General features: G+C 44.9%; 1 protein-coding gene across 1 annotated transcript; it reads left to right on the forward strand.

Moving 5' to 3' along the window:
- The first annotated feature begins 1,455 nt into the window (after positions 1-1,455).
- On the forward strand, positions 1,456-18,375 carry agtr2 (angiotensin II receptor, type 2). The gene is made up of 3 exons (XM_063203897.1): positions 1,456-1,668; positions 4,300-5,514; positions 18,161-18,375. Exon 2 carries the CDS (start codon positions 4,381-4,383, stop codon positions 5,452-5,454), a length of 1,074 nt encoding a protein of 357 aa, XP_063059967.1. The 5' UTR covers positions 1,456-1,668; positions 4,300-4,380; the 3' UTR covers positions 5,455-5,514; positions 18,161-18,375.
- The last annotated feature ends 3,963 nt before the right edge of the window (positions 18,376-22,338 follow it).

Below are 22,338 nucleotides of genomic sequence, written 5' to 3' on the forward strand. Positions count from 1 at the left end.
ACAACTGACGGTAGTTTCTAAAAGTCAGGAGTAGATTTTGTCTGTATGGCTTTCAGAGCTTAAACAATGAAATGTATACTACTTAAATGGCAAATGCGTTAACTGTTCAGCAAAAATTGCGTTATATGAATGGAAAATGTGTCAAGTCAATGAGAATGTGTTAACACATATGCACAACGTATCTTTTGATTTGCTGAAATAGTGGTCATGGCGACTTTGTGTGAGTCAGTTTCAAAAACTGTGTTAAAGCAATTGAGAAAAACTGTAATGCACAGGCTAGATATGGCTGCAGCCTAGGGGCCCCCACCTGCCAGGGGGCCCCTGATTGGCATAAAGTGAAAAATTGCAGAATTGTGACAAGATGCAATATTGAAAAATATATATTTTTTATTCAGTACAGTTGGTAGATATGTTATCCTAAATTCATAGCTCGTAATTATGATACTGTCTATGTAATTTTCTAGCAAAATGACCCACAGAAACTAGTTGCAACCTATGGGCCCCATGCCATCTTAATCCGACCCTGATCATGACCTTGGCAGGCACATGGGGGGGGCCGTATGAATGTTTTGCTCCTGGGGTCCTGTTTGAAATGTTTCCGCCACGGTCCTCCCTCATCCTCATTACATCCTCTCATCACCAAATCCCCATGTGGTACGAGCCACACACAACACAACACAACACCCCCAGGGGCCAAGGAGAAGTGATCCAGATCTCCTCTGAAAAGAAATACATGTACACCGGAGGTGAGTAACTCTTCAGAAATCAAATATATTGATCATTATAGTTTTCCCTTTCATGGAGGAGAGGAAAGGGGTTCGGCCGTATGTGATTAAAGCCTGAAAATCTAACACCAACAACATCTTGATTTGATTTCAGCCTTCTCAGTGACGTGGTGTGTGTGTGTGTGTGTGTGTGTGTGTGTGTGTGTGTGTGTGTGTGTGTGTGTGTGTGTGTGTGTGTGTGTGTGTGTGTGTGTGTGTGTGTGTGTGTGTGATCGTCTATTATTTATTTATTATTATTTTTGACAAGCGCTGGGGGACTGGCTTCTCTGGCGATGGAATGGCCAAGATGGGGACTTGTGGAGTGCGGTCAAGTCACTTTCTTCAGCCCGTTCACTCTCTCCCTCCCTCCCTCTCTCTCTCTCTCTCTCTCTCTCTCTCTCTCTCTCTCTCTCTCTCTCTCTCTCTCTCTCTACCCCCTCGCGCCTCATCCACAAGTCCCTCAAGAGCAGAGGAAACATAAAAAGCTCTGGGAGAGCTTGTTCATCTGCCCATCTGAATACACACATACAGTACACACACTGACACACACACACACACACACACACACACACACACACACACACACACACACACACACACACACACACACACACGCACACGCACGCACACACACACACACACACACACACACACACACACACACAGGCGAAAACAGACATGCACGAGCTTGGCACTCATCTATGAAGCTTCAGGACCGGACCTTCTACGCTCACATCGCTGGACTGCTGCTTTGGGGTGAAGGTGGGACTGTGTTCTCCTCTCCTCTCGTCTCTTTCACTGGAGTTCGCACTGGAGTCTACCCAGAGGGTCTGCAAGAAATTACGAGACAGTAAAAAAACCCGGGTGGAGTTAACAGGCGTGCACTGGCACCATCTCTCACTATGTAAGAACCAACTTATACTTTCGATTACTTATTTTTGCTTAAAGGTGTCAACTGGTGGTCATTTCTTTCTTCTTATTTTGCTGTCAGAAAATTGTAAAACAGTTTTGGCTGTACATGCTGTGAACCCCATGTGTGTTTTTAAGTTTAGCCCATGTGTTTTAACTAGTAATCTAATCTGGGTACATTCCGCTGAGAGAATGTATAACAGACCTGTTTTCTCAAGGCAGCCTGTATGTGATGATTTTTTTTTTACAGGGAGAAGCATGTGAGGGTGCTGTTTCTGTTATAATACATTTGTGTTTTATTCATAGCATTTGATTGTGCAATACTGCATTTTGCTGCATTAAGTCATGTGAAAAGATTGGGAAAGAAGGGGAAAATAATTGCCCCATACAAGAATGAAGTTGAGAGCTTAGAAGGAAAGTTACATTGTCCAAATATTTGTTACATTGAAAACTGTGAATGTAAAACTAAATTACGCAATGGACTCGAAGTCATACAATATTGACTGCAAACGTGATGACAGATTGAGGGTGATTGAACATGCTCACGTGGAAACACTGTAAACACTTTTAAGAGTTTTCATATGTCCCGGATGACCAGCTGCCAATTTGCGCCTGCCTTTTCGATTCGCTATTGTGAACATTTCACAACAAGAATTACATCATATGGCAGAGATCGCATAACCTCGTAAAAGCTTAACTCCATGACAACCTCATGATACCCCCCATTGAAAAAGTATTTATTTAGTTTGGTTGGGGTAACAGAGAAGCAGAGAGAGAGAGAGAGAGAGAGAGAGAGAGAGAGAGAGAGAGAGAGAGAGAGAGAGAGAGAGCGAGAGAGTAACTCCATGACACCCACTGATACCCACCATTAAAAAAGTATTTAATTAGTTTGGTTGTGGTAACGGAGAAGCAGAGAGAGAGAGTTAGTGTATCCCGCACAGCTGTTGGTTTTAAGCGTGACTCCTGTGTGGTAGGTGCTATTTGCCTTGAGTGGCGGTGTTAAGAGCCTAGTCTCAGGGAGGATATGAGGGGATCACTGCAGTCTGCATGCGTCCAGCAGTTACATAATGGGGGTGTGTGTGCAGTGTGGGGGCCCTGGTTTTATGCGTGTGTGTGTGTGTGTGTGTGTGTGTGTGTGTGTGTGTGTGTGTGTGTGTGTGTGTGTGTGTGTGTGTGTGTGTGTGTGTGTGTGTGTGTGTGTGAAAATTAGGAGGGTATGGGTGGTGGAACAGGGGAAGTGTGTGTGTGTCTTGTTAGCAGTGAATGGAGGAAGATTGTTGAGCGTGTGTGTGTGTGTGTGTGTGTGTGTGTGTGTGTGTGTGCGTGTGCGTGTGTGTGCGCGTGTGCGTGTGTGTGTGTGTGTGTGTGCGTGCGCGCATGTGCGTGAGTGTGTGTTTGTGTGTGTGTGCGCGTGTGACTGCTTGTGTGTGTGTGTGTGTGTGTGGGTGTGTGAGTATGGGGTTGGGGTAGGGGGTGGTGCAGGGGAAGCTGGGGGAGAGGAGGGAGGAAGAGGGGGTGGCTTTCTCAGGCTCCAGAAGTCCTGAGGGGGAACTGTGGAACCACAGAGAGAGAGAGAGAGAGAATACTCACCAACGGAGCCAATAATAGCCCTTCCAAAGTGACAGTCCATGTACACACATATGTGCATTTCCATTTCCTCTGTCTTCCTTCAAAGCGTCTTTCCCTCTCTCCCTCTCTCTCTCTCTCTCCATTTGGTTCCCAAAAAGGACCCTTTGTCAGGCTTTTGTATTCGAATGGGAACTTTTGGAGCCCACTGAGGTACATAAACAGGTACACACACATCCACGCACGCATGCACGCACGCACGCACACACACGCGTGCGCACACACACACACACACACACACACACACACACACACACACACACACACACACACACACACACACACACACACACACACACACACACACACGTACGTACACAGGCACATGCACACGCACACGCACACACACTAGCATTTTCCCACGTGTGCACACATAGTAACCACATATACAAGGCCCTCGTAAGCACACACATATGGACTCAATATGTCTCCACCATCAGAACTTAATGTCCCCATGGAGCATTAGTGGGTCTCGTACCGCAACACCCTCATCCAGGTCACGTTGGGAACCATAATTACCCAATGGCAGGGGGCAATGGTAATGTCAAGGTACAACTGTATTTAGGTTAATATGCAGGGACGCATTTTCTTCCATTCTCATGGGCTGTCAGCGGCCTTTTCACATGCTTCTAAACTCGCTAGAGAAGGAGTCGGTGGAAAGCCCGCTCTTTATTTTGTTTGGCAACACGTGATATTTTTACGCACAACCCCTCTCCGCCGGGACCCTGTATTGGATGTTCTGCGTTCTTTCCAAAAAACAGCCATTCCACTTCACAGCTTTCTAATGTCACCCATCCCCACAGTCCCCTCTCACAACAGCAGAGCTGGGGAGTTTTCCGTGAGACTCCGGCACTTAGGGTACTTTATCATAATAACTGTCTCGCACGACCTCACACCTCTGTTTTTCTGCTTTTCGTCAACAGCTCCCTTCACGAGTTTCATTGCAATAGCTGTCTTATATGACCTCACACGTCTTTTTTTCCCTTCTTTTTGTCAACAGCTTCCACCACAAGCTTCCCCGTGCACGCTGACGTCAACCAATTCCAGCACGATCCGGCGTCCCCCACTTCCTCCGTTAGCAATGGATGTCGATTCCACAAACGTGTCGACCGGGGACGAGGAGTCCTGTGACTTGTTGTCTCCGTCGGAGCACCAGAAGGGCGTCATTCCGGCGCTGTACAGCGTCATCTTCGTGCTGGGTTTCCTGGGCAACGTCCTGGTGGTGTGCGTGCTGTGCCAGCGCTCCTGCCGCCAGACGGTGGCCAACACGTACCTGGTGAACCTGGCCATGTCGGACCTGCTCTTCCTCTCCGGCCTGCCCTTCTGGGCCGTCTTCTACTCGCTGGACTACAACTGGGTGTTCGGCTGGCTGATGTGCAAAGTCTGCGGCGGTCTGATGTCGCTCAACGTCTACGCCGGCATCTTCTTCATCACCTGCATGAGCGTGGACCGCTACCGGGCCATCGTGCACCCGCTGCGCTCGCAGTCCAGCCGCAGCGTGTGCCGGGCGCGGGCCATCGCCGCCGCCATCTGGACCGTGGCAGCCGTCAGCACCGCGCCCAACGTGGCCTTCCGCCGGCTGCACACGATGCCCAACAACGCCACGGCCTGTGTGCTGGCCTACCCGTCGGCCCACTGGTACCCGGCGCAGGCGCTGGCCAAGAACACGCTGGGCTTCCTGCTGCCGTTCACCATCATCTTCACCTGCTACTTCCGCATCGGGCGCCACCTGCTGGCCGCGCCGGCCATCGAGCAGGGGCCCGAGCACCTGGACCGCGTGCTGCGCATGGTGGTGGCCGTGGTGCTGGCCTTCTTCCTCTGCTGGTTCCCCTTCCACGTGCTGACCTTCCTGAGCGCGCTGCGCTGGCTGGGCGTGCACATGCCGTGCCAGCTGCAGCGCGGCGTGGAGATGCTCATGTCCTTCTCGCTCTGCCTGGGCTTCTCCAACAGCGCCATCAACCCCTTCCTCTACTGCTTCGTGGGCAACCACTTCCGCGAGCAGCTCTATCGGCTGTACAGGGAGAAGGCGCCGCGCCTCTCCCAGAAGAGGGACTCCATCAGCACCCGGCTGAGCTCCTTCTCCAGGAAGCTGAGCGACCTGAGGGACCCCGGCACACCCGACACGCACACGCTAAGATCCATGTCGCACTCGTGATGGCGGCGGCGGCTCGAGAGGACAGGACGAGTGCATGGGCGTTCACTTGCTGTTGAAGTGGTGTGTTGGGGGTGGAGGAGTGGGGGAGTGGGGGGGGGGCACACACTGTGATCAATGTCACACTTCAGGGTGAGATGGCGGTCATGATGGCGGTGTCGTACACAGATGTGGTACACAGAGTGAAGGAAGTGGAGGGGGGACAGGGAGAGGGGGCTACCTTGTGGTTTTTAATTTGACAACAGGGCCCCGTGTTTCCCAGTCCCCTGAAGTTTTATTCTATTTGTCATGATGAGGAGAGGGGTGGAGGTGGTCTGGGGGCTGCATGTTGATGTGAGATGGGGTGGGGATGGGTGGAGGGACAATCTTGTGTTTTTATTTTGTCATCAGGGCCCCGTGCACCCCTCTCCCCTGAACTTTTTTTTTGTTTGTCCCTCAGGGGCAATGGTGTAAAGCGAGCCAGGAGTGCGGTTCTCGACAGCATCATTGCTAAACTAAGTTAGCAACTTTACTTGGTTGCAATGCAATTTCCCATTGGCAACCTACTAAGTTGCTAACTGGTTAGCAACGATGCTTTTGAGAAATGGGGTCCCATCCTGATGATGCACTGAGCTAACTATGGGGCCCTATGGAGACAGGGGAGGGCGCCAAGCGTCTTTTAAAGACCCAGTGGAGAGAAGAGTGTATTTGGTTAGGTCACATAAAATATGACAGTAAAACCAAGGACTCTTGAGATAATGTTTTACTGTTTTGTGGAGTTCACAACTTGTCCCCACAGCAGGGTGGGGAGGGAGAACAACACATCCTGCTTACATAATAGCAAAAGGATATGTTTAGCACACTGTACTGTAGTATACTACAGACGCTTAAGAGCTTTGGAGTTTGAAACTCATCCCTATTGTATCTGAGCACAAGCTATAGTGCTGCCTATAATAATATAACTACTACTTTAAGACCTAATTCTGCAATGTAGCATTTGTTCATATTCGCGCAGAATTGATGACACCGTTAGAAACAGCACCTCCTTTGGTATCAGGATCCATTTTATTTTCATTTCACTGGCCCTTGGAGCAGATGTGGGATTAGGTCTGCTTGGAGGGGGAGTAGCTTCTTGGGAGAAATAATCGAAATGGAGATTATGTATTTAAGATCAACATACAAGTTTATATTGAAACCAAATGTCTATCAGTACAGTACAGTTAATCACCATGTCCTCCTCTGGGAAAGGAAGCACTGGAATGAGGCTGAGATGCCATCAGTTTCCTCCGAGAGACACAGCACAACAGATGAAGAACTTCAGATGGGAAATGAACAAGTGGACAGCTATTTCCAAACTTGGGATGACCCTCTCTATTCAGCCCGAACAAAATATGTTATACATATATATTTAGATATCAAAACTCCCAATTGCCCACCACAATATACTGTATTACTTCAGATTTCTCAACAGAATAGTCTCTTTAGAAACCGGATGAGACCTCATCAAAATCTTGTAAGGAAATGCAGCAGTTTTTTTGTCAAAAATCCATCTGTTTAAATAAATAGTATAGGAGAGGAACATTCACAAAACACAATGCTGGTAGCTAATAAATATTGGGAGTATTTTGTAGACTTATTACTGGTTATGTGACTTAGGTTGCACCTGTCTGTACAGTTAATCACCACATACCATCAGAGAGACTGGATAATACTCCTAGAATTTCTGATACCATCTTCAGAGAAAGGAAACACTGGCGTGAGATTCCATTACCTTCCTCCAAGAGACACACTACTGCAGATCAAGAACTTCTAATGGGAAATTTGATGTGGAATTGGAATTCGAAGGCGAAAGCTATTTCCAAACTAGGGAATATCCTTCTCTGTTCAATCATCCCAAAGTCCAAATTTAGTTACATTTTAGATCTCAAAACACTCTATTGCTCATTACATCACATTGTTTTTGATCTCTTCCAGAAACAGTTAAGACCTCAGCAAAATCTCAGTAGAGAAGCCCAGAGGTTTGGAGAGTAAAATTCCATCAGTGGATACATTACCAGGAACTTATGCAACATAGAACACTGCAGCAGAAAAAAAAGATAATTTGAGTCAGGGGTGCGGAACCTACTGTATGTCTGGAGGGCCATTTACGGTATAATTTAAAAGTTATGCAACTTCACATGAAATATGACATGTTATGTAAAGGTACCTTAGAAATTACATTTGCAATACAATTAAGTTATATTTCCGGGGACCTAGTAAAGGTGGGGTCTGTTGTTGAGGTGGCTGCCCTCAATATAGGCCTGAAGTGCAGGGGGAAATCCTGCTTTGTGGTCATATTATGGCCCTTGGAGAACATGTATGGCGCTTGGAGGAATTTTAAGTGGCCCCTCGAATGAAAAGGTTCCCCACCCCTGCTTTGAGTTAATTTCACAAACCAGATAATAGAATAGGAATACTGCTGGTTCACTTTTTAATGTTGTGACATTTTTAGCGACTTTGGAAATGTGACTTGTTTGGTTATGTGACTTGTGTGACCTTGTGTAAAACTACTTACAGTGTATGTGACTGTCGATACTGACCTACAGCCTGAACGTAACTAGATTTTCACGTCTCCCTTTTCCTGATCCCACTTACTCCTCTGGTGGCCAGTCCTCAATGTGCTGCAGTGTGTCAGTGTATACTAGTCAAACTCATTCCTCTTGCACTTCCTCTGGCCTTGTGAAGCAAGGCTCAACGTCACCGATGATTACAATTTTTAATCAATTATTAAAACACCCTTCAAAGATAATTTGCCATTGAGGTGATGAATGTGGGTAAAAAGTCCCTCAAAAGTTGCTCTATGTCGGTTGACAGAATAGGGGAAACTTAACTGTTTTCTACACAGTGGTGGAGCAGCACCCAGACAACAGCACGGGAGGACAAGACAGGAGGGGAAACTTAAACCCAGTATTACACACTATAACCTCCCCTGATTTTCTAGTTTGAGAGCCAGCTCTGACCAATGTTCCCTGTCAATCAGTTCTTTAGGTAGCCCATTAGGAGGGAAACCATGCAGCCTACAGTATAGCATGCCCCCCTTGACACTGAAATCAAGCCAGAACCCCCAACTCCATCTTCTGGCCCATACAGTATGATTTTAATTGGTGTTAAATATGTGGGCAAACGTTAGGCTAGAGCACATGCTTTAGCTTAACCATTTAAAATTTCAGGTGGAACCGTCATCAATATATTTTTGTGCTACGCGAAGCAGAAAACCTTGGGGAAGGTGAGAGGAACCGGACAAACATTTTACTATAATGCTGTAAGCCTGAGAAATCATGAAAAAAGAAAGACAATTTTATAGTTCATTATAGGTTCGCTTATTCCAGTAGGTATTCTCCCAGAGGGCTCAGTTTGGACCGCGGAATACAGGCTAAACGGGGCTATAAAGTCTGATCTTTGAAATAGTTTCGACATTATTACACATTTACCAGACTGTGGGGTGCATGTTTTGAATCAGCAGTTCTCTTCCCTTCCTCTCACGCAAAGAAAGACATACAAAAGTTTGAGTCTATTGAAAGTAAAGCTTCTCCCACCAAAGTTATTAAAATTATAGCCATTGGTTATAAAGGTTTAAATTCTGGTTTAAACATGTAAAAACTGTGTTGATGTATTATATATTGTCATGTGTATAATATGAAAGCTATAAAACTGTGTTGAACTGTGTTACTAGTTACAGAAAATATGTGACCTATACTGCCACAAAATCGATAGAATAGACTTTTATAACTTGTCTGCACTTGTGAAATCATGGCTTAAATAAACGGTACAATTTCACCCTGTCTTACCACTGCTATCTTTCACAGAGAGAGAGAGAGAGAGAGAGAGAGAGAGAGAGAGAGAGAGAGAGAGAGAGAGAGAGAGAGAGAGAGAGAGAGAGAGAGAGAGAGAGAGAGAGAGAGAGAGACATTATAATTGTTGTCAAATATTTTTCTTGACATGCAGTCATTGTGTATAATAAAACCAATGACCCAATAAGCTATGCCTAACTGCTAATCTACTGAAATTTGTAGAGATAACCATCTTGTGACTGTGACAACAAAAACATTGTATGGGTAGGTCAAAAACATTTTTTCTTGTTTGGCATTATTAATCAACGACATTCAGTTCATTTTTGTGATCTATTAAACCTGAGAAAAGGTCTACGTATAATGTCCGCAGAGAGCGCAGACAAATTTCTCTTGCTCTCACATGCCACCACATGCTGAGTGCTATATGACTTTATGACATGTCTGGGGACCATGTTTGGGCATATTTCCATTAGGCTTTTTCATATTTTTTCCTTGAGAACTTTAATCGCCAGAGGGCAAGTAATAATCTATTTTTGTTGTGGCATGTTTCCATTGATATGGAGCCACATTTTTGCCATGAGAACCACAAGCAGTGAGAGGCAAACTGTCATGATCATTCAGTCAGAATGGTTACAAATTGGACACTAGGCTACTATACATGTACCCTTGTGATGGAGTGACCGTCACATGAGTGACCTTGGTGTGAGGAACCCTAGAGATGGGTGAAACATAGATGATGGGGCAAACTGGATGGGAGAAGCAGAATGGGCATTTGCATGAGAGATGACAGGAGTATGTGAAGCTTCCTGATGGGAAGACAGTTTGAGTTTGGCACCCCAGAAGGATTGGGTTCAAATCCTGGCGGGGCAACCAGGGAAGTTGACAAGGTGGGACAAAGAGGTCTGTTGTCCCAGGCCCAGGGAGAGGAGGGGCTCAGAATTGGGTCCTCATTACATTGCATGGACTAACAGATGGGCCCCTTAAGATGATTTTGTCCTGGGTCCAGTCAAGGCTGTCAGCAGCCCTGGGGGCAACTCTACTCCCCTTCCCTCACTACAAGCCCAGAAATAGACAAATAAAATGTTGAGTCTCCACTGAAAAATATTTTGTGATATATGTATGTAGCTACTGCAGGTCTTAGAGGAAAATACAGACCAACTGGAGTATTATGATGATACTAACAATTGAGAACTTAAGTGAGGCACTTCTGGGTGTACATTAACTATGACTTTACGTTATTGACCAGTATGTTACACATACATGCATGTCGCTGGGCACCTTCATTTCCTTTGGAATCAATAAAGTGCATTGATACTCTTTAAAGCCTGAAACTGGAGACTGAGGGACACTTCTGATTGCATGTGTGCTTTAAGTAGTAGAAATGTTCGAAGACCAACTGGAGCCAGTCAGGAAGGCTTAGAATCCCTCTCAAAAACTAATGGAGACACTTATATTGTGTTTTCTCTGAATACATACGGCTTATGTGGCCTTCAGACGTCATGCCAGAGTGCCTGGCACATGAATGTTTTTCATAGTTTTAGAATTACTATTAGTTTGACCTATTTTCATGCACAGTGACTAAGCGTGTCCTGTCCTTGGTCACAGCTGATATCAATCTTAATAGGCCCGTGGAATAAATGGAAACAGGAACATTCTTATCTGTACACATGCTAATTTGAAGGCGCATTGTTTTAATGGGAAATGATGACGGTTGAGAGATGACCCAGTGATGACTTATGATCAGGCCAGGACCCCGTTTCTCGAAAACATGAATGCTAAGCAGTTAGCAACGTAGTAGTTTGCCAATGGGAAATTGCATTGCATAAATGAATGAATGAAGCGAAGGACAGCACTCTTCATTTCATTCATTCATTCAATTTTTTTGTGGGATTCAGCACCCAGTTAAGAACTGTTAAATTAGCCCATTTAGGCGATAGTGTGAGCGCGTCTTCTCCACTTTTGAAATTGCATTGCAACCAATCAAGTTGCTTACTTGGATAGCAAGGACTCTTTCGAGAAGCACTCTCCTGGACTGGTGATCTGGCAATACATTTCCTGGTGGGCCGACAATACTGTATTTTTGTGGTATAATTTTAGACAGGCCCATGACCCTAGAGTGGGCCATGAAAAAAAAAGTCTGGGCTTTTTTTATCCGCAGTCCAGCCCTGCTGGTGATGATTAGGAAACCCCAAACCCCCTCAGCTCCTCTGAAATGAGAACTCTTGGGGTACAAATAGGCTATCAAACTTTAATATTTGTAGTCATTAAATGCAGAACGGTTTTGCTTGCCAGGCCAGCTGCACCGCATTTTTGAATGACACCGATGAACAAACCGTGATGTGGATGGGGAAGGCTGATTAAAATTGTGAACATATGACAGGCATCCAAAATATTTAAATAATAGTGTGTCGATGCACCAGTTAACTATTTGCCTCATGTCTCACAGCTGTGCTACTTACTGGATATCTTGCTATTACTAACAAGGCTTACTGTATATGTAGGCCTATATTCTGTACACACATGCCCAAGCCAGAGATTTCATTTACATGGTGAAAAAAAGTCTTCATAACAGCTGTCCGCTATATTGATTTGGTGTTTCAGTGACATAACACTAGTGCATACCAGATATGTTATGCTGGATTCTTCACTTAATCAAGGAGATTTAGCACAGAGATCCATTGCAGCTGCAACCTGTCAGTCAGCACAGTGACCACAAGAGGGCAGTCAAAAGGCGGCTGTGGAGACTATAAAGGTGACTAGGGCAGGGGTTCCCAAACTTTACCATGCCACTGCCCCCTAAGTAGCAGTAGATTCTAGCCAAGCCCCCCTGAAATGGGTTGGGCTACACTACGCACTACACTACCCTGAATGGAGTTGATGCATCCCAAAACCTATCCAAAGACAACAGGAAACATAAAAAATATAGGCGCATACACAGTCAGAGCATACTCCATCAATGGTGCAATAGCAGTGTTCGAATTACGTGGGAGCCAATGGGAGCTGAGCTCCCTTTCCCTCAGGCTCCCATGAAAGAGGCAAAACTTGATTTTCTGTCTATGTCTTCAATGTGTCATTTATATTACCTCAATAAGCAAAACAGCCCTAAATATCCATATTAAATATAAATATCTCCATAAAAATAAAAATTGTTTCATATTCCGATCACCATGCATCCAACTGTAGGCCGCCTATTGCTCGGTCGCTTTAAGGGTTAAACTGCTCCTACACGTAATTAGCGAGCGCGTCCTCAGCGCAGCCGATGAGTGCCTTGCAATATGCGACCTGGCCTCCTCCACTTGCCTCCTCCACGTGCTTCTCGTCATGATGACATCACTGACAACAGCATTATATTTCAATATCTTGCAAAAGCTTGTAGATTCTTTTTCTCATTTGCAATTGGGATGGCGAATGAAAAACAGTCCCTCAAAAGTTGGCTAGGCTGACAGCTGGTAAACTTTATCGTTTTCTCCACGGAGGAGGGGCCAGGAGGCGGGACGAGGAGACAAGCGGCAAAACTCAAACGCAGGTGCTTTTAATTAGGTTCAGGTTGCCTCAGTCGGTTTTGGAAAGACGCTCTGAGTCGCACACTAAAGCTGGCTGTGCTTGACTTCAACAATTTGGAAATACTGTACTAACGTGACGCTGGGAACCTGGAGAGGGAGCTGGTAAGCACTTGTGGTTTTAATTTAGCCTACTTCGTGGTAGAACTGGTCATTTGTGGCGAGACGTAACTGTCATTCAAACCGCATTTGTCTCACAACAGTGTTTTGTGTGGTAGTGTTGGACAGTTTTCTTCCTTTGTTTCCCACTCTTTGTAACGTTGTAAGGTTAATGGCCGGGCACAAATTGGCGTGATGCCTTTATTCACACATAATTCACAAAGATTAGAACTTGAAAACAAAACCGAACAAAAATCCAAGCAAAATCGTCAACTTGACATCTATATTATTTGGTCAAATGCAATGTAGGCTATCAGCATATTACATAATGGCCTACGCAAAGCAACTCGATATTGACAATTTTGTCTAGAAGCTTGCAATTGTTTTCAGTCCAGAAGGTCTTATTGCAATCGAGCCATGGCCCATAGGCTATTGGAAGCATTATGTTTGGGAATGAACCTACATGTATTTTTTTTGTAGGTGGACAAAATAATTTGGCCTAATAAAAAAGAACCTCGTTATCAACATATTAAGAGTAAATGCCATAATGGTGGCCTACTCCATGTAACTTTATCGATGCATTTTTATTTAACTGTTATTCTAACAGTTAGCAGTGTGTCATTGGTTTACTGGTAGTCCAGTTATTGAAAATGAGGCATATTAGAACCATGGTGTTTGAGATTTAAAGTAATGTTTTTATATGTGGACAAAATATTATAATAAGTAATATATAATAAACCAATAAAAAACACCCTCTTGCATGATGCCACCGACCTCAGCTCTAGTGCACGAGTAGGCTATACGCACAACCCAAACAGGCCCGTTTCTAGGATTTTGGGGTTGTCGGGGGGCCCTAGGGGACGGGGACGGGGACGGGGGAGCCTGACAGGGCAGAGACCAGGGTAGGGGCAGAATTTCTCAGGGTTCCCACACGTCCTGGAAAACCTGGAAAACCTGGAAATTTAGAGATGTGTTTTCAAGTCCTTGAAAGTCCTGGAAATTCCCCAAATATCCTGGAAAAAAATACTTGCCCTGGATTTTTTTTCCTTCAACTTTTTCCCGATGTTGTTTGTGGTATAATTTTTACTCTTCTCCTAGTCTAGACATGACGATTCAATTTATATCCACCTATTGAATACATTATTGTCCACACACACACACACACACACACAGTTTGGTCAGGTTGCCATCTTTGATTGCACTTATACACAGTAATATTCTTTGACTCGGTGTTGCCAAAAGTCGCTAGAAGTCGTTAGTTGGCTTGCTGAAAAGTCGCTAGCTGATATCATGGCGTTAGGCCTATATATCTCTCGAAAACCTGCTTACGGTCATAATAGGCCTACAAATAAGCAGTGCTAGCACTTCCTTACAAAAAATTGTACTGCTATCTTTTTTGGAGATCAGAGCTTTCAGTCTCACTAGCCACTTTGAAAGCTAGTTTGATCTTTGGTGTGACAAATCACAGTAGTCGCATCAATTGTTTGTATGCAAGAATATTCCAGAAAAAAAAGAAACTGGCAACAAAACTGGCTTGCAGAAAGATAGAAACCACTGGCCACAATGGTTGGTGAGCAAAAAAGTCAAAGTCAAGTCTTCTGGAGAATGCATTTAAATCCAAGTAGGCCTACACTATTTTTTGCGATAAGAGAGAGTACACTATTTTTTGCGATAAGAGAGAGACTATCAAGGTATTATTTTCTGAGATAATGTGACATTAATGTGAGTTTACATTGCACTTTTATTTAATTCCGAATAAACGTTTTGTGGATCAGAAAGCATTTCAATTGAACAGAGGCTGCACATGCTGGGCTTGCGAAATTTGACATAGGGGTTTGGTCGCCAAGCTCCAACAGATTCCTACTAGCGGGACAGCTGGTGATCTTCAACCGCAACCCAGGTCAATACTTTAGGACAAAGAACATAGAATGGATAAGAATGCTTATTCGCAGGAAATTGCATTGGCCACGGTGTAGTACGGGGGCGTAGCCCGGGGACACCATGCGCAGTGGATGCAAGGCCATGATCGATACAAATTGTGACACTGGAAACTCTGCAATTTGAATTGCATTGTGGGTGCGAGGAGCTGCTGCTAGTTCCGGCCCGGTCAAAATAGGATGTCCTGTCGTCAATGTTCAGTTTGTGGTTAAATTACAGCTGTCATTCAGCCTTAATTACAGCTGACACAAATTCACTATGTCCTATGACCTGTTCCACACTCCAGCCCTGGCGGTAGTGGCTTTGCATTTTACCTTGCCGCCAGTACTAAGCAAATAACGTACATTGGATAAGAAGTATCACTCAATGGAAAATGCATTGGTTAGGTGTAGTCCGAGGACATTGCTTAAAGACACTGTGCTCATGGTCAGTGGTCATAATGGATAAAATGTGAACTCTGTAACTTCGCAAAATTGGTCAAGAGAGGAGATCCAGTTGTCAGTGTTTAATGTAATCCCTCCTATCACTAGTCTCCTTAGTACTAACTGCAGTAGAAGAAAGTGACTCCCCTTGCGGCCATGCCATACTATGCTCTTATGACGTCTTTGGACGTACCCTCTTCCCTAACACACTGTACTCATTCATTACAACTCACTTCAACCTTAAAGTCACACTGTCTCTAAAATGCATTGTGTGCCGCTGTGTATGTCCAAATTGTGGGTCCGACGGATGAAATATCCGTCCTGAATTATCCAAAAATAGTCCTAGAAATGTCCTGGAAATATCCTGGAAAATGATTTTTGAAAAAGAGTGGGAACCCTGTGGATGGGCCAGACCATTTTAGGATGGCACTTCAGTCATGGTCACATAGCCTACCATTAAAACATAATGTCACAATCCATGTAAACCTAATGGAACAAACAGGAATTTGCCTCATACCTAGACAGTGTTGTTTAGGCTATGCAGGTCACATGCATTAAGGGGAACGAATGCATTACCAGCAAGCATACACCAGCATTTCCTGTGAGGAAATGCAATCTAGTTATTATGATAACTTATCCCTACAGTTCATTTTATGAAACTTCATGAATAAGACCTGGGCAGCCCATTCAATTCAATAGGCTCACACTTTCTCATGTATGCTAATTGAATGTCCTGTTATTTATTGTAACCTGGCCTGGCTATGGCCCAATCAGGTTTTTTGACCCTACCACCAAAATCATGATCTGCCAATCACAAATAAAGAATTAGGTCAAATCTTTCCAACCACTTTTAAAATCTAACCGAGGGTGCAATATTTCTGCAAAAATAGCTATTGACTCATAAAACAGTACAGTGCAGAAATCTAAGGCTGAGAAACTAATGAACAGGCACAGTGGGGGGAATATGATATTGGTAAGCAAGAATTCTGTAACCATGGCAAGGGGGGTCTGCCCCAGACGATATTTTTTTAAAATAAAAACGCTCTCAAATGGTGGATTTTAAGCAGACAACCTCCCTGCTACTACTCAGTCATTTTCCTACCACGCTGCGTTTCGTATTGCATCCACCACGCACTTGAAAATAATACAATCCAAACACAACACAAAAAGTTGTGTTGTAATAGCCTTCCGCTTACAGCAACAATTCACATTTAATGCATTAAACAATAGGCTAACTAACTGCACATCACCGCATCGCAGTCATCATTCCAGAAGGGGTGTGTTCTGGACCAGGTAATAGAAATGAAATCAAACGTGGCCACGAATAGCCTACTGTAGCGACCAAGAATAACCACCTGCGTTAGGCCTACTCCATGGTTTTAATTACAGGCTCCCAGTGCCCTTACCTTGCGTTGTCTTGACCGCAGAATGTATCCCAACCTCTCACTGTAATCACACGTTTCCACAATTATAGTCCCAAGTTCCAGCTTGTAGTTCACATAATAGCAAGAAAGGGACTATTGTGCTACAATTTAGCTATCCCACTCAGCTCACTTGTGTTGACTCATGTTATCCGAAATATTGGTCATATGCATGCACATTGTTCATTCGTTTCTTCTTGCATTTGTCAACATCCAAAACAGTTCCGTGTCGAGAAACGGCGCGTTAGTGAACAATCTCTTGACGTTTGCCCAGTGCTTGTTACAGCACTTCACAGACTGATAATACACTAAATGAAGCATCTCGCCGTCTACTGTGCGATGTCAACTGGCCTGGGACAGTTTGGTTGCAGTACAGAGAGTAATGCTGTCTTCGAGAGTAACTCTTATTATAAAAGCAACTGTCTGGAGCAAAAAGAAATTAAATGTAAACTGGCGTCTGTGCAACGTTCACGGAGAGAGATTATGTCGCTTCATTTTCAGTTTGTATTTGCGCTGGATTTGACGCTTTCTCTGATGCCAACCAACTGGAAGGGGGGCCCACTCCAGCTGGGGGTACTTTGACTAAACTGTCGTTGCGCCTTATCTTTCGGCACTTGACTTGACGCTGTCGCTAATGCAAACCAATTGGAAGGGGGGGGGCCCCCTCGAGCAGGGGGTATTAGGGAGGCGCTGTTGCTTCCCTCGCAGCAGAGCCGTTCATACAGATGACAGTGTCTTATTATAAAGCTGTTTAAAATCTTTTTTGCTGTTGAATACATAACCTGTCGTCCTTTGGGGCCCCTCCTAGTTGGGGGCCCTAGGCAACTGCCTACGTTGCTTACCTTAACGCAACGGGCCTGAACCCAAATCCCGTCCATCCGGGCCGACACAGTGTGAAACTAGTGAGTCCTGGCACAGGTGGCATTTCGTTTCAAATGGTTTCAAATTGCTTTTTTTGTACTGCAGGGTAGCCTGGACCTTACGTTCTCTGTATGAGGTGTGTAGTCCAAAGATTGTGTGCCAGCAGTGCGGAAACGTGAGGATAAGCCTACGTCCATACAACCATTCATTCTGAGCGCTGCTGTCATTTCACCTGGTTGACCTCATGTTTTCAGATGTGTCCTATTATCTCTAGAAGGCGGTCTGCCGGTCCGTCTGAAATGCTTTCTTAAACTTGTAATTCCCTCCTGTGTCCACAAGATGGCAATGCATAGGCGGACGCATCTTTTTACGCCTGTCGGACTTGTTTTGTCTTGTAGTGACGTGGGGCTTATTGACCATTAAGCCGCATGCAATGTGGCTCGGGAGTTTTTACTTGGTGTAGGCTACACGCAGTAGCGCGGAAAGTGTCTGTATTGCAGGTGATGTAGTGACGTAGGCCTATCTCTCTCCGTGTGGGTGTGTGAATGTTTAAATGCAGTGTATTTAATTATTTTATTTTGTGTTTTATATGTTTAAAGGTTTCTGGTCTGCTGTTCTACAATTACTCCATCTGTTACCACTACTTCAAGACAACTACTTCAAAACATCAACGTCAGTGACCTCAATAAAAAAGACAAGACGAGTGGGATCCTATGTCTGTGTACAGTCCTGTTTCAAGTGTGGAAACCCAGTGCTGACATAGACTTGACAGTGAGAAACTTCTACAGTGAATAACCGCCAGAGTGGAAAACCAATGCACCGCTGCACCAGTGAGCCGCAGTGGACCACCATCTAAAGAGTGCATCACGCCGTTGACCCGTGTACAGCCTTCTGCTGCCAGTGACCAAGACTCAAAGACTCTACTCACACCACAACCCAACAGAGAGAAGACACTTCACCTGGGGGCCTGGAGGATAAAGCTTGAAGAAAAGAAGAAGAAAAAAAACAAGCTCGAAGGGAAAAAAAAGGACAAAAAGCTTACACCTCCCAGAAAAAAGGGTTCAGATGAAGGTTCTGCCTCCCCCTTCATATCCTCTCTTGACATTTAGGATCCTTTCAGCTGCTCTCCATGTCTAGAAACTGTCCTGATCAGCTGCCTTGGACTGCTGAAGTGCCTTTCGTCCAATGGATCTTGGACTGCTGCCACTGTGGGTGGAGTAGTTCTGGACTTGGACTGTGCGTTGTCCCGGACTGCAATTGGGTGTTGTGCCTTCAGTCGACTTTGAGTATGAGTACTGCAGTGAACGTTTTCCTCTGCATTAGCGACACTGTCTCTTGCTTGTAACGCAGGGTCTTGTACTGGCTTTGTTGACCACTGAAGGAACTGTGCACTGTTGTGCTTTCAATTCAGTCTTCGGGACTGGCCTGATGATGTCTGCAATGTTCAGAGAGAACCTGGATCACCAATCTCAGTAGAGTAGAGTAGAGCAGAGTAGAGTATATTAGAGTAGAGTTGTAGAGGCTTGGCTTAGGTTAGTGGCTCTGGTGTTACAGGTGCTTTGGGCGGCGGAGGCATTGTCATGCGCAGGGCCTGTCCTGATGCCTGGCTGTAGGTTCCCGCGGTCCACGTCCGCGGTCCAGTCCACGGTTCCTTCGGCTACCTTGAGGTGGGTGGCCAACCGGGTCAGTGGAATGCCTTGCTGCGCAGGTGGGAGGTGGTCTCGCTGTGTGGAGAAGGGCGTTCACTGCAGTGCTTGTCCGGACTCAGCTGGGGGCAAGGCACCCGGTTGCAGTCTGGGGTGGCGTGTGGGACAGCTCCGGGGCTCCACTGCCAACAGTGGCAGTGGTCCAAGAACCGTTGGGCGAAGGGTGCTTCGGCCGTCTGGGAAGGCTGGTTGGGGCAGTTGCATGGACATGGAAACCGGCTGAGGGATTCCTGAGTGTCGGGAGGGGAATGGGGGCAGTGCCACGCCGGGCCTCCAGGGGAGATGGGACTACCAGGACCTCCCAGACCCACAGACAGGGTTTGCTGCCGCAGCATGTGCGTGTACACCGGATCTCAGAAGGGAGGTGGGACTGCCATGATCTCCTGGATGCACAGAAGAGAGGGTGGGTACACAACAAGCAGTAAGACCCTGTTGTTTACACGTATATTGATATTTTTGGAAGGCATTTGTCTCTTTTTTGCACATGAACAGAGCTTCAATTCCCTAAAGTAGTTTTTTAGAGTTTTAGTGGAGATTTCTGAGGTACACCTGTCAGTAGGGTGTGTTTCATTTGATCGACATACTGTTAATATATGCAAGAAGATAAAATAAATATTTGCTTTTAAAAATATCTGCATATGTACGTGTAATCAAGACCTGAAACATGTGAAAAACACACACACACACACACACTTAAAACCAGCCTGAATGCTGGACTAATGCATACAATCAAAATAAGAAATAAAGTCCGCAACATCGGGGCTTTCATCGATCTTTTATTATTTTGATGGCCCTTAATCAGACCTAATATGAAATTAAGCCTTGGTGCTGTGGCATTATTGGATTGTATTTATGTCAGTACTGTACAACATCTTCCTGTGGAAGTCTGACTTGTCACTGATGGAACAAACTAATTTGCCATCTATTAATACGATTCTAGTATCTGTACCTCTTGATGCCATTTAGTGTTTCAAGCCATCGTCAGTCCTTCTTGTGTGATGCCATCTGCAGCACACTGTTCATTGTGTGTGTGTCTGTGTCTGTCTGTCTGTCTGTCTCTGTGACTTCAGGGCTTCGTCAGGAGTGTAGGCGACACTGGACCACTGGAACCAGGCGAATGACCAGGCCCTGCAGTTAGTATGCACGCACACATTCGTACACACACACACACTGAGTAATGTGTGACAAGCAGGGACTGATGAGTTGCACTGTACACACGTACAGTATATACACACCCACACACAGCTTTTAATGCTCCAGAGAAATGTATAATCCATTCATAAATCATGTCCTTGATAAAGTTTCTGTATCTGTATTTTCTGTATCTTTCCCTTTGATGTATATTTTCACTGTTTATTTAACTTGTAATGCAACAAGCGTAGGATATTGTTATCCCTGTCTATAATATTGCGTCAGCAGGGTGCAAGAGCCTTAGCTACATCACAGAATGCACAAAAATATTTCATAGTAGTGAACTTTTTTTTAATAACTTAAAATATGTATTAATAATGCTCATGTGTGTGGTTGGGGGAGGGGGGTGATCTGGAATAGACAGAGTTAGAGATAGACCGATGTTAGCAATATTTTAGTGTCTCTTGGTGAAGAGATTTTCTTTCTAACTAACTTTGGAGATTTTTCTGTTGTCCAATTAATCCCCATCTCGCCCCCAGGCTGATCAAGGGCCTAAAGGCGCACAGGGAGCCAAAGGGGTCAAAGGAGAAGAGGGACCCACAGGACAACAGGTAGGGATGGCCATTTTGTTTGTGTCAATCGGCACGTTCGTGATGGTGTATGGCGCATTCTGCGCGAATCTGTGCAGCTCACAAAATAAGACATTTTTAATACATTGGCCCGCATTTATCAAATTTGCGTAGAAACCATTGCAGAAATGAGCGCAGATCTCGTCGTACGACGAAGCTCACGTGAGATTTACTAAACATGTGTAGCTCTCCAATCCCATCGTAAGAGCGAGCGGCTGTTGATAAATCCAGCGTCTGAAAATCATCGTAATTAGAATAATCACGCCTTCTCTACAACGGCGGGAAGGAGGCCACACCCCTGAGTTTGCGACATGGAGAGACGCAAACCGGCTAAAACATCTACGTTTGTGGTTGATTGACGGCTTGAAATTAGGCTTTACGCGAGGTAGACAACAAAATAACACGTGTAAATAGGCCTAATCAACAGCAGTAGTCAACAGTGTTTCGGTTCTCAATATGGAAGGGGTAGGCCAAAAGATTGATTTCCAAATAGTTACAATGAAATGTTTGATTGACTACAGTAGGCTACACATAATGAAGATATTTGTATATCTATATTATTATATTGTATTTTTTTCAAAAAAAAGACTATAAACCCTTTTGTAAACGAGGTCAAGAAAAGGGTCCTACGTGAAACTGGCCAACAAACATTGCCCAAACCATTTGTTGGGGAAGGAGAGTTTTACATGTCCAGTGCGCTGTCCCTCTCGCGCTCATTTGCGCCCTGCTTCTCTCCTGCGATCCAGTTGTTTGGAGTGGATATCCCTTTTGCCACCTAAATAGACGACTATAAAGTGTTATCGGACACACGCGTCAGGTGTGTATTCGGATAGTCGTGCGAAACGGCGAAACTCTACCGGGAAATTTTGTAGGCTATGTATTGATTGATGTGCGCCTGAACTCCCAGCTGTTAAAAAGAACGTCAGCCCCCTTTGATCCCATGACTGAAGGCACATTCTAATATGCGGCTGTATATTGCACAATTATTCACACATCACGTCAAATCATAAATTAGATGTCTCTTGCAGTTCTTCTTGGCCTATGCCAAATTAACGCTGCGCTCCCAGGAAGGGTGCACCAATTCAAACAGGTAGAAGTTGGCTTATATCCAAAATAGACAATGTAAAAACATTTTGTAATTGTGTAGGCCACATATTTATAATGAGTTGTTGCGCTACAACTGCTGCTCAAGTTGGTGATCATAGTCATCCCAAGTCCAACTTGAAAACGGCGTACACCGTCTGAGAGTGTAAGAGCAGGAAAGATGAAATCCTACGACTGATGACATTTGATAAATGCCAACTGGTCGTA

Source organism: Engraulis encrasicolus, chromosome 7 (genome assembly GCF_034702125.1).
Source record: "Engraulis encrasicolus isolate BLACKSEA-1 chromosome 7, IST_EnEncr_1.0, whole genome shotgun sequence".
NCBI classification, from domain to species: Eukaryota; Metazoa; Chordata; class Actinopteri; order Clupeiformes; family Engraulidae; genus Engraulis; species Engraulis encrasicolus.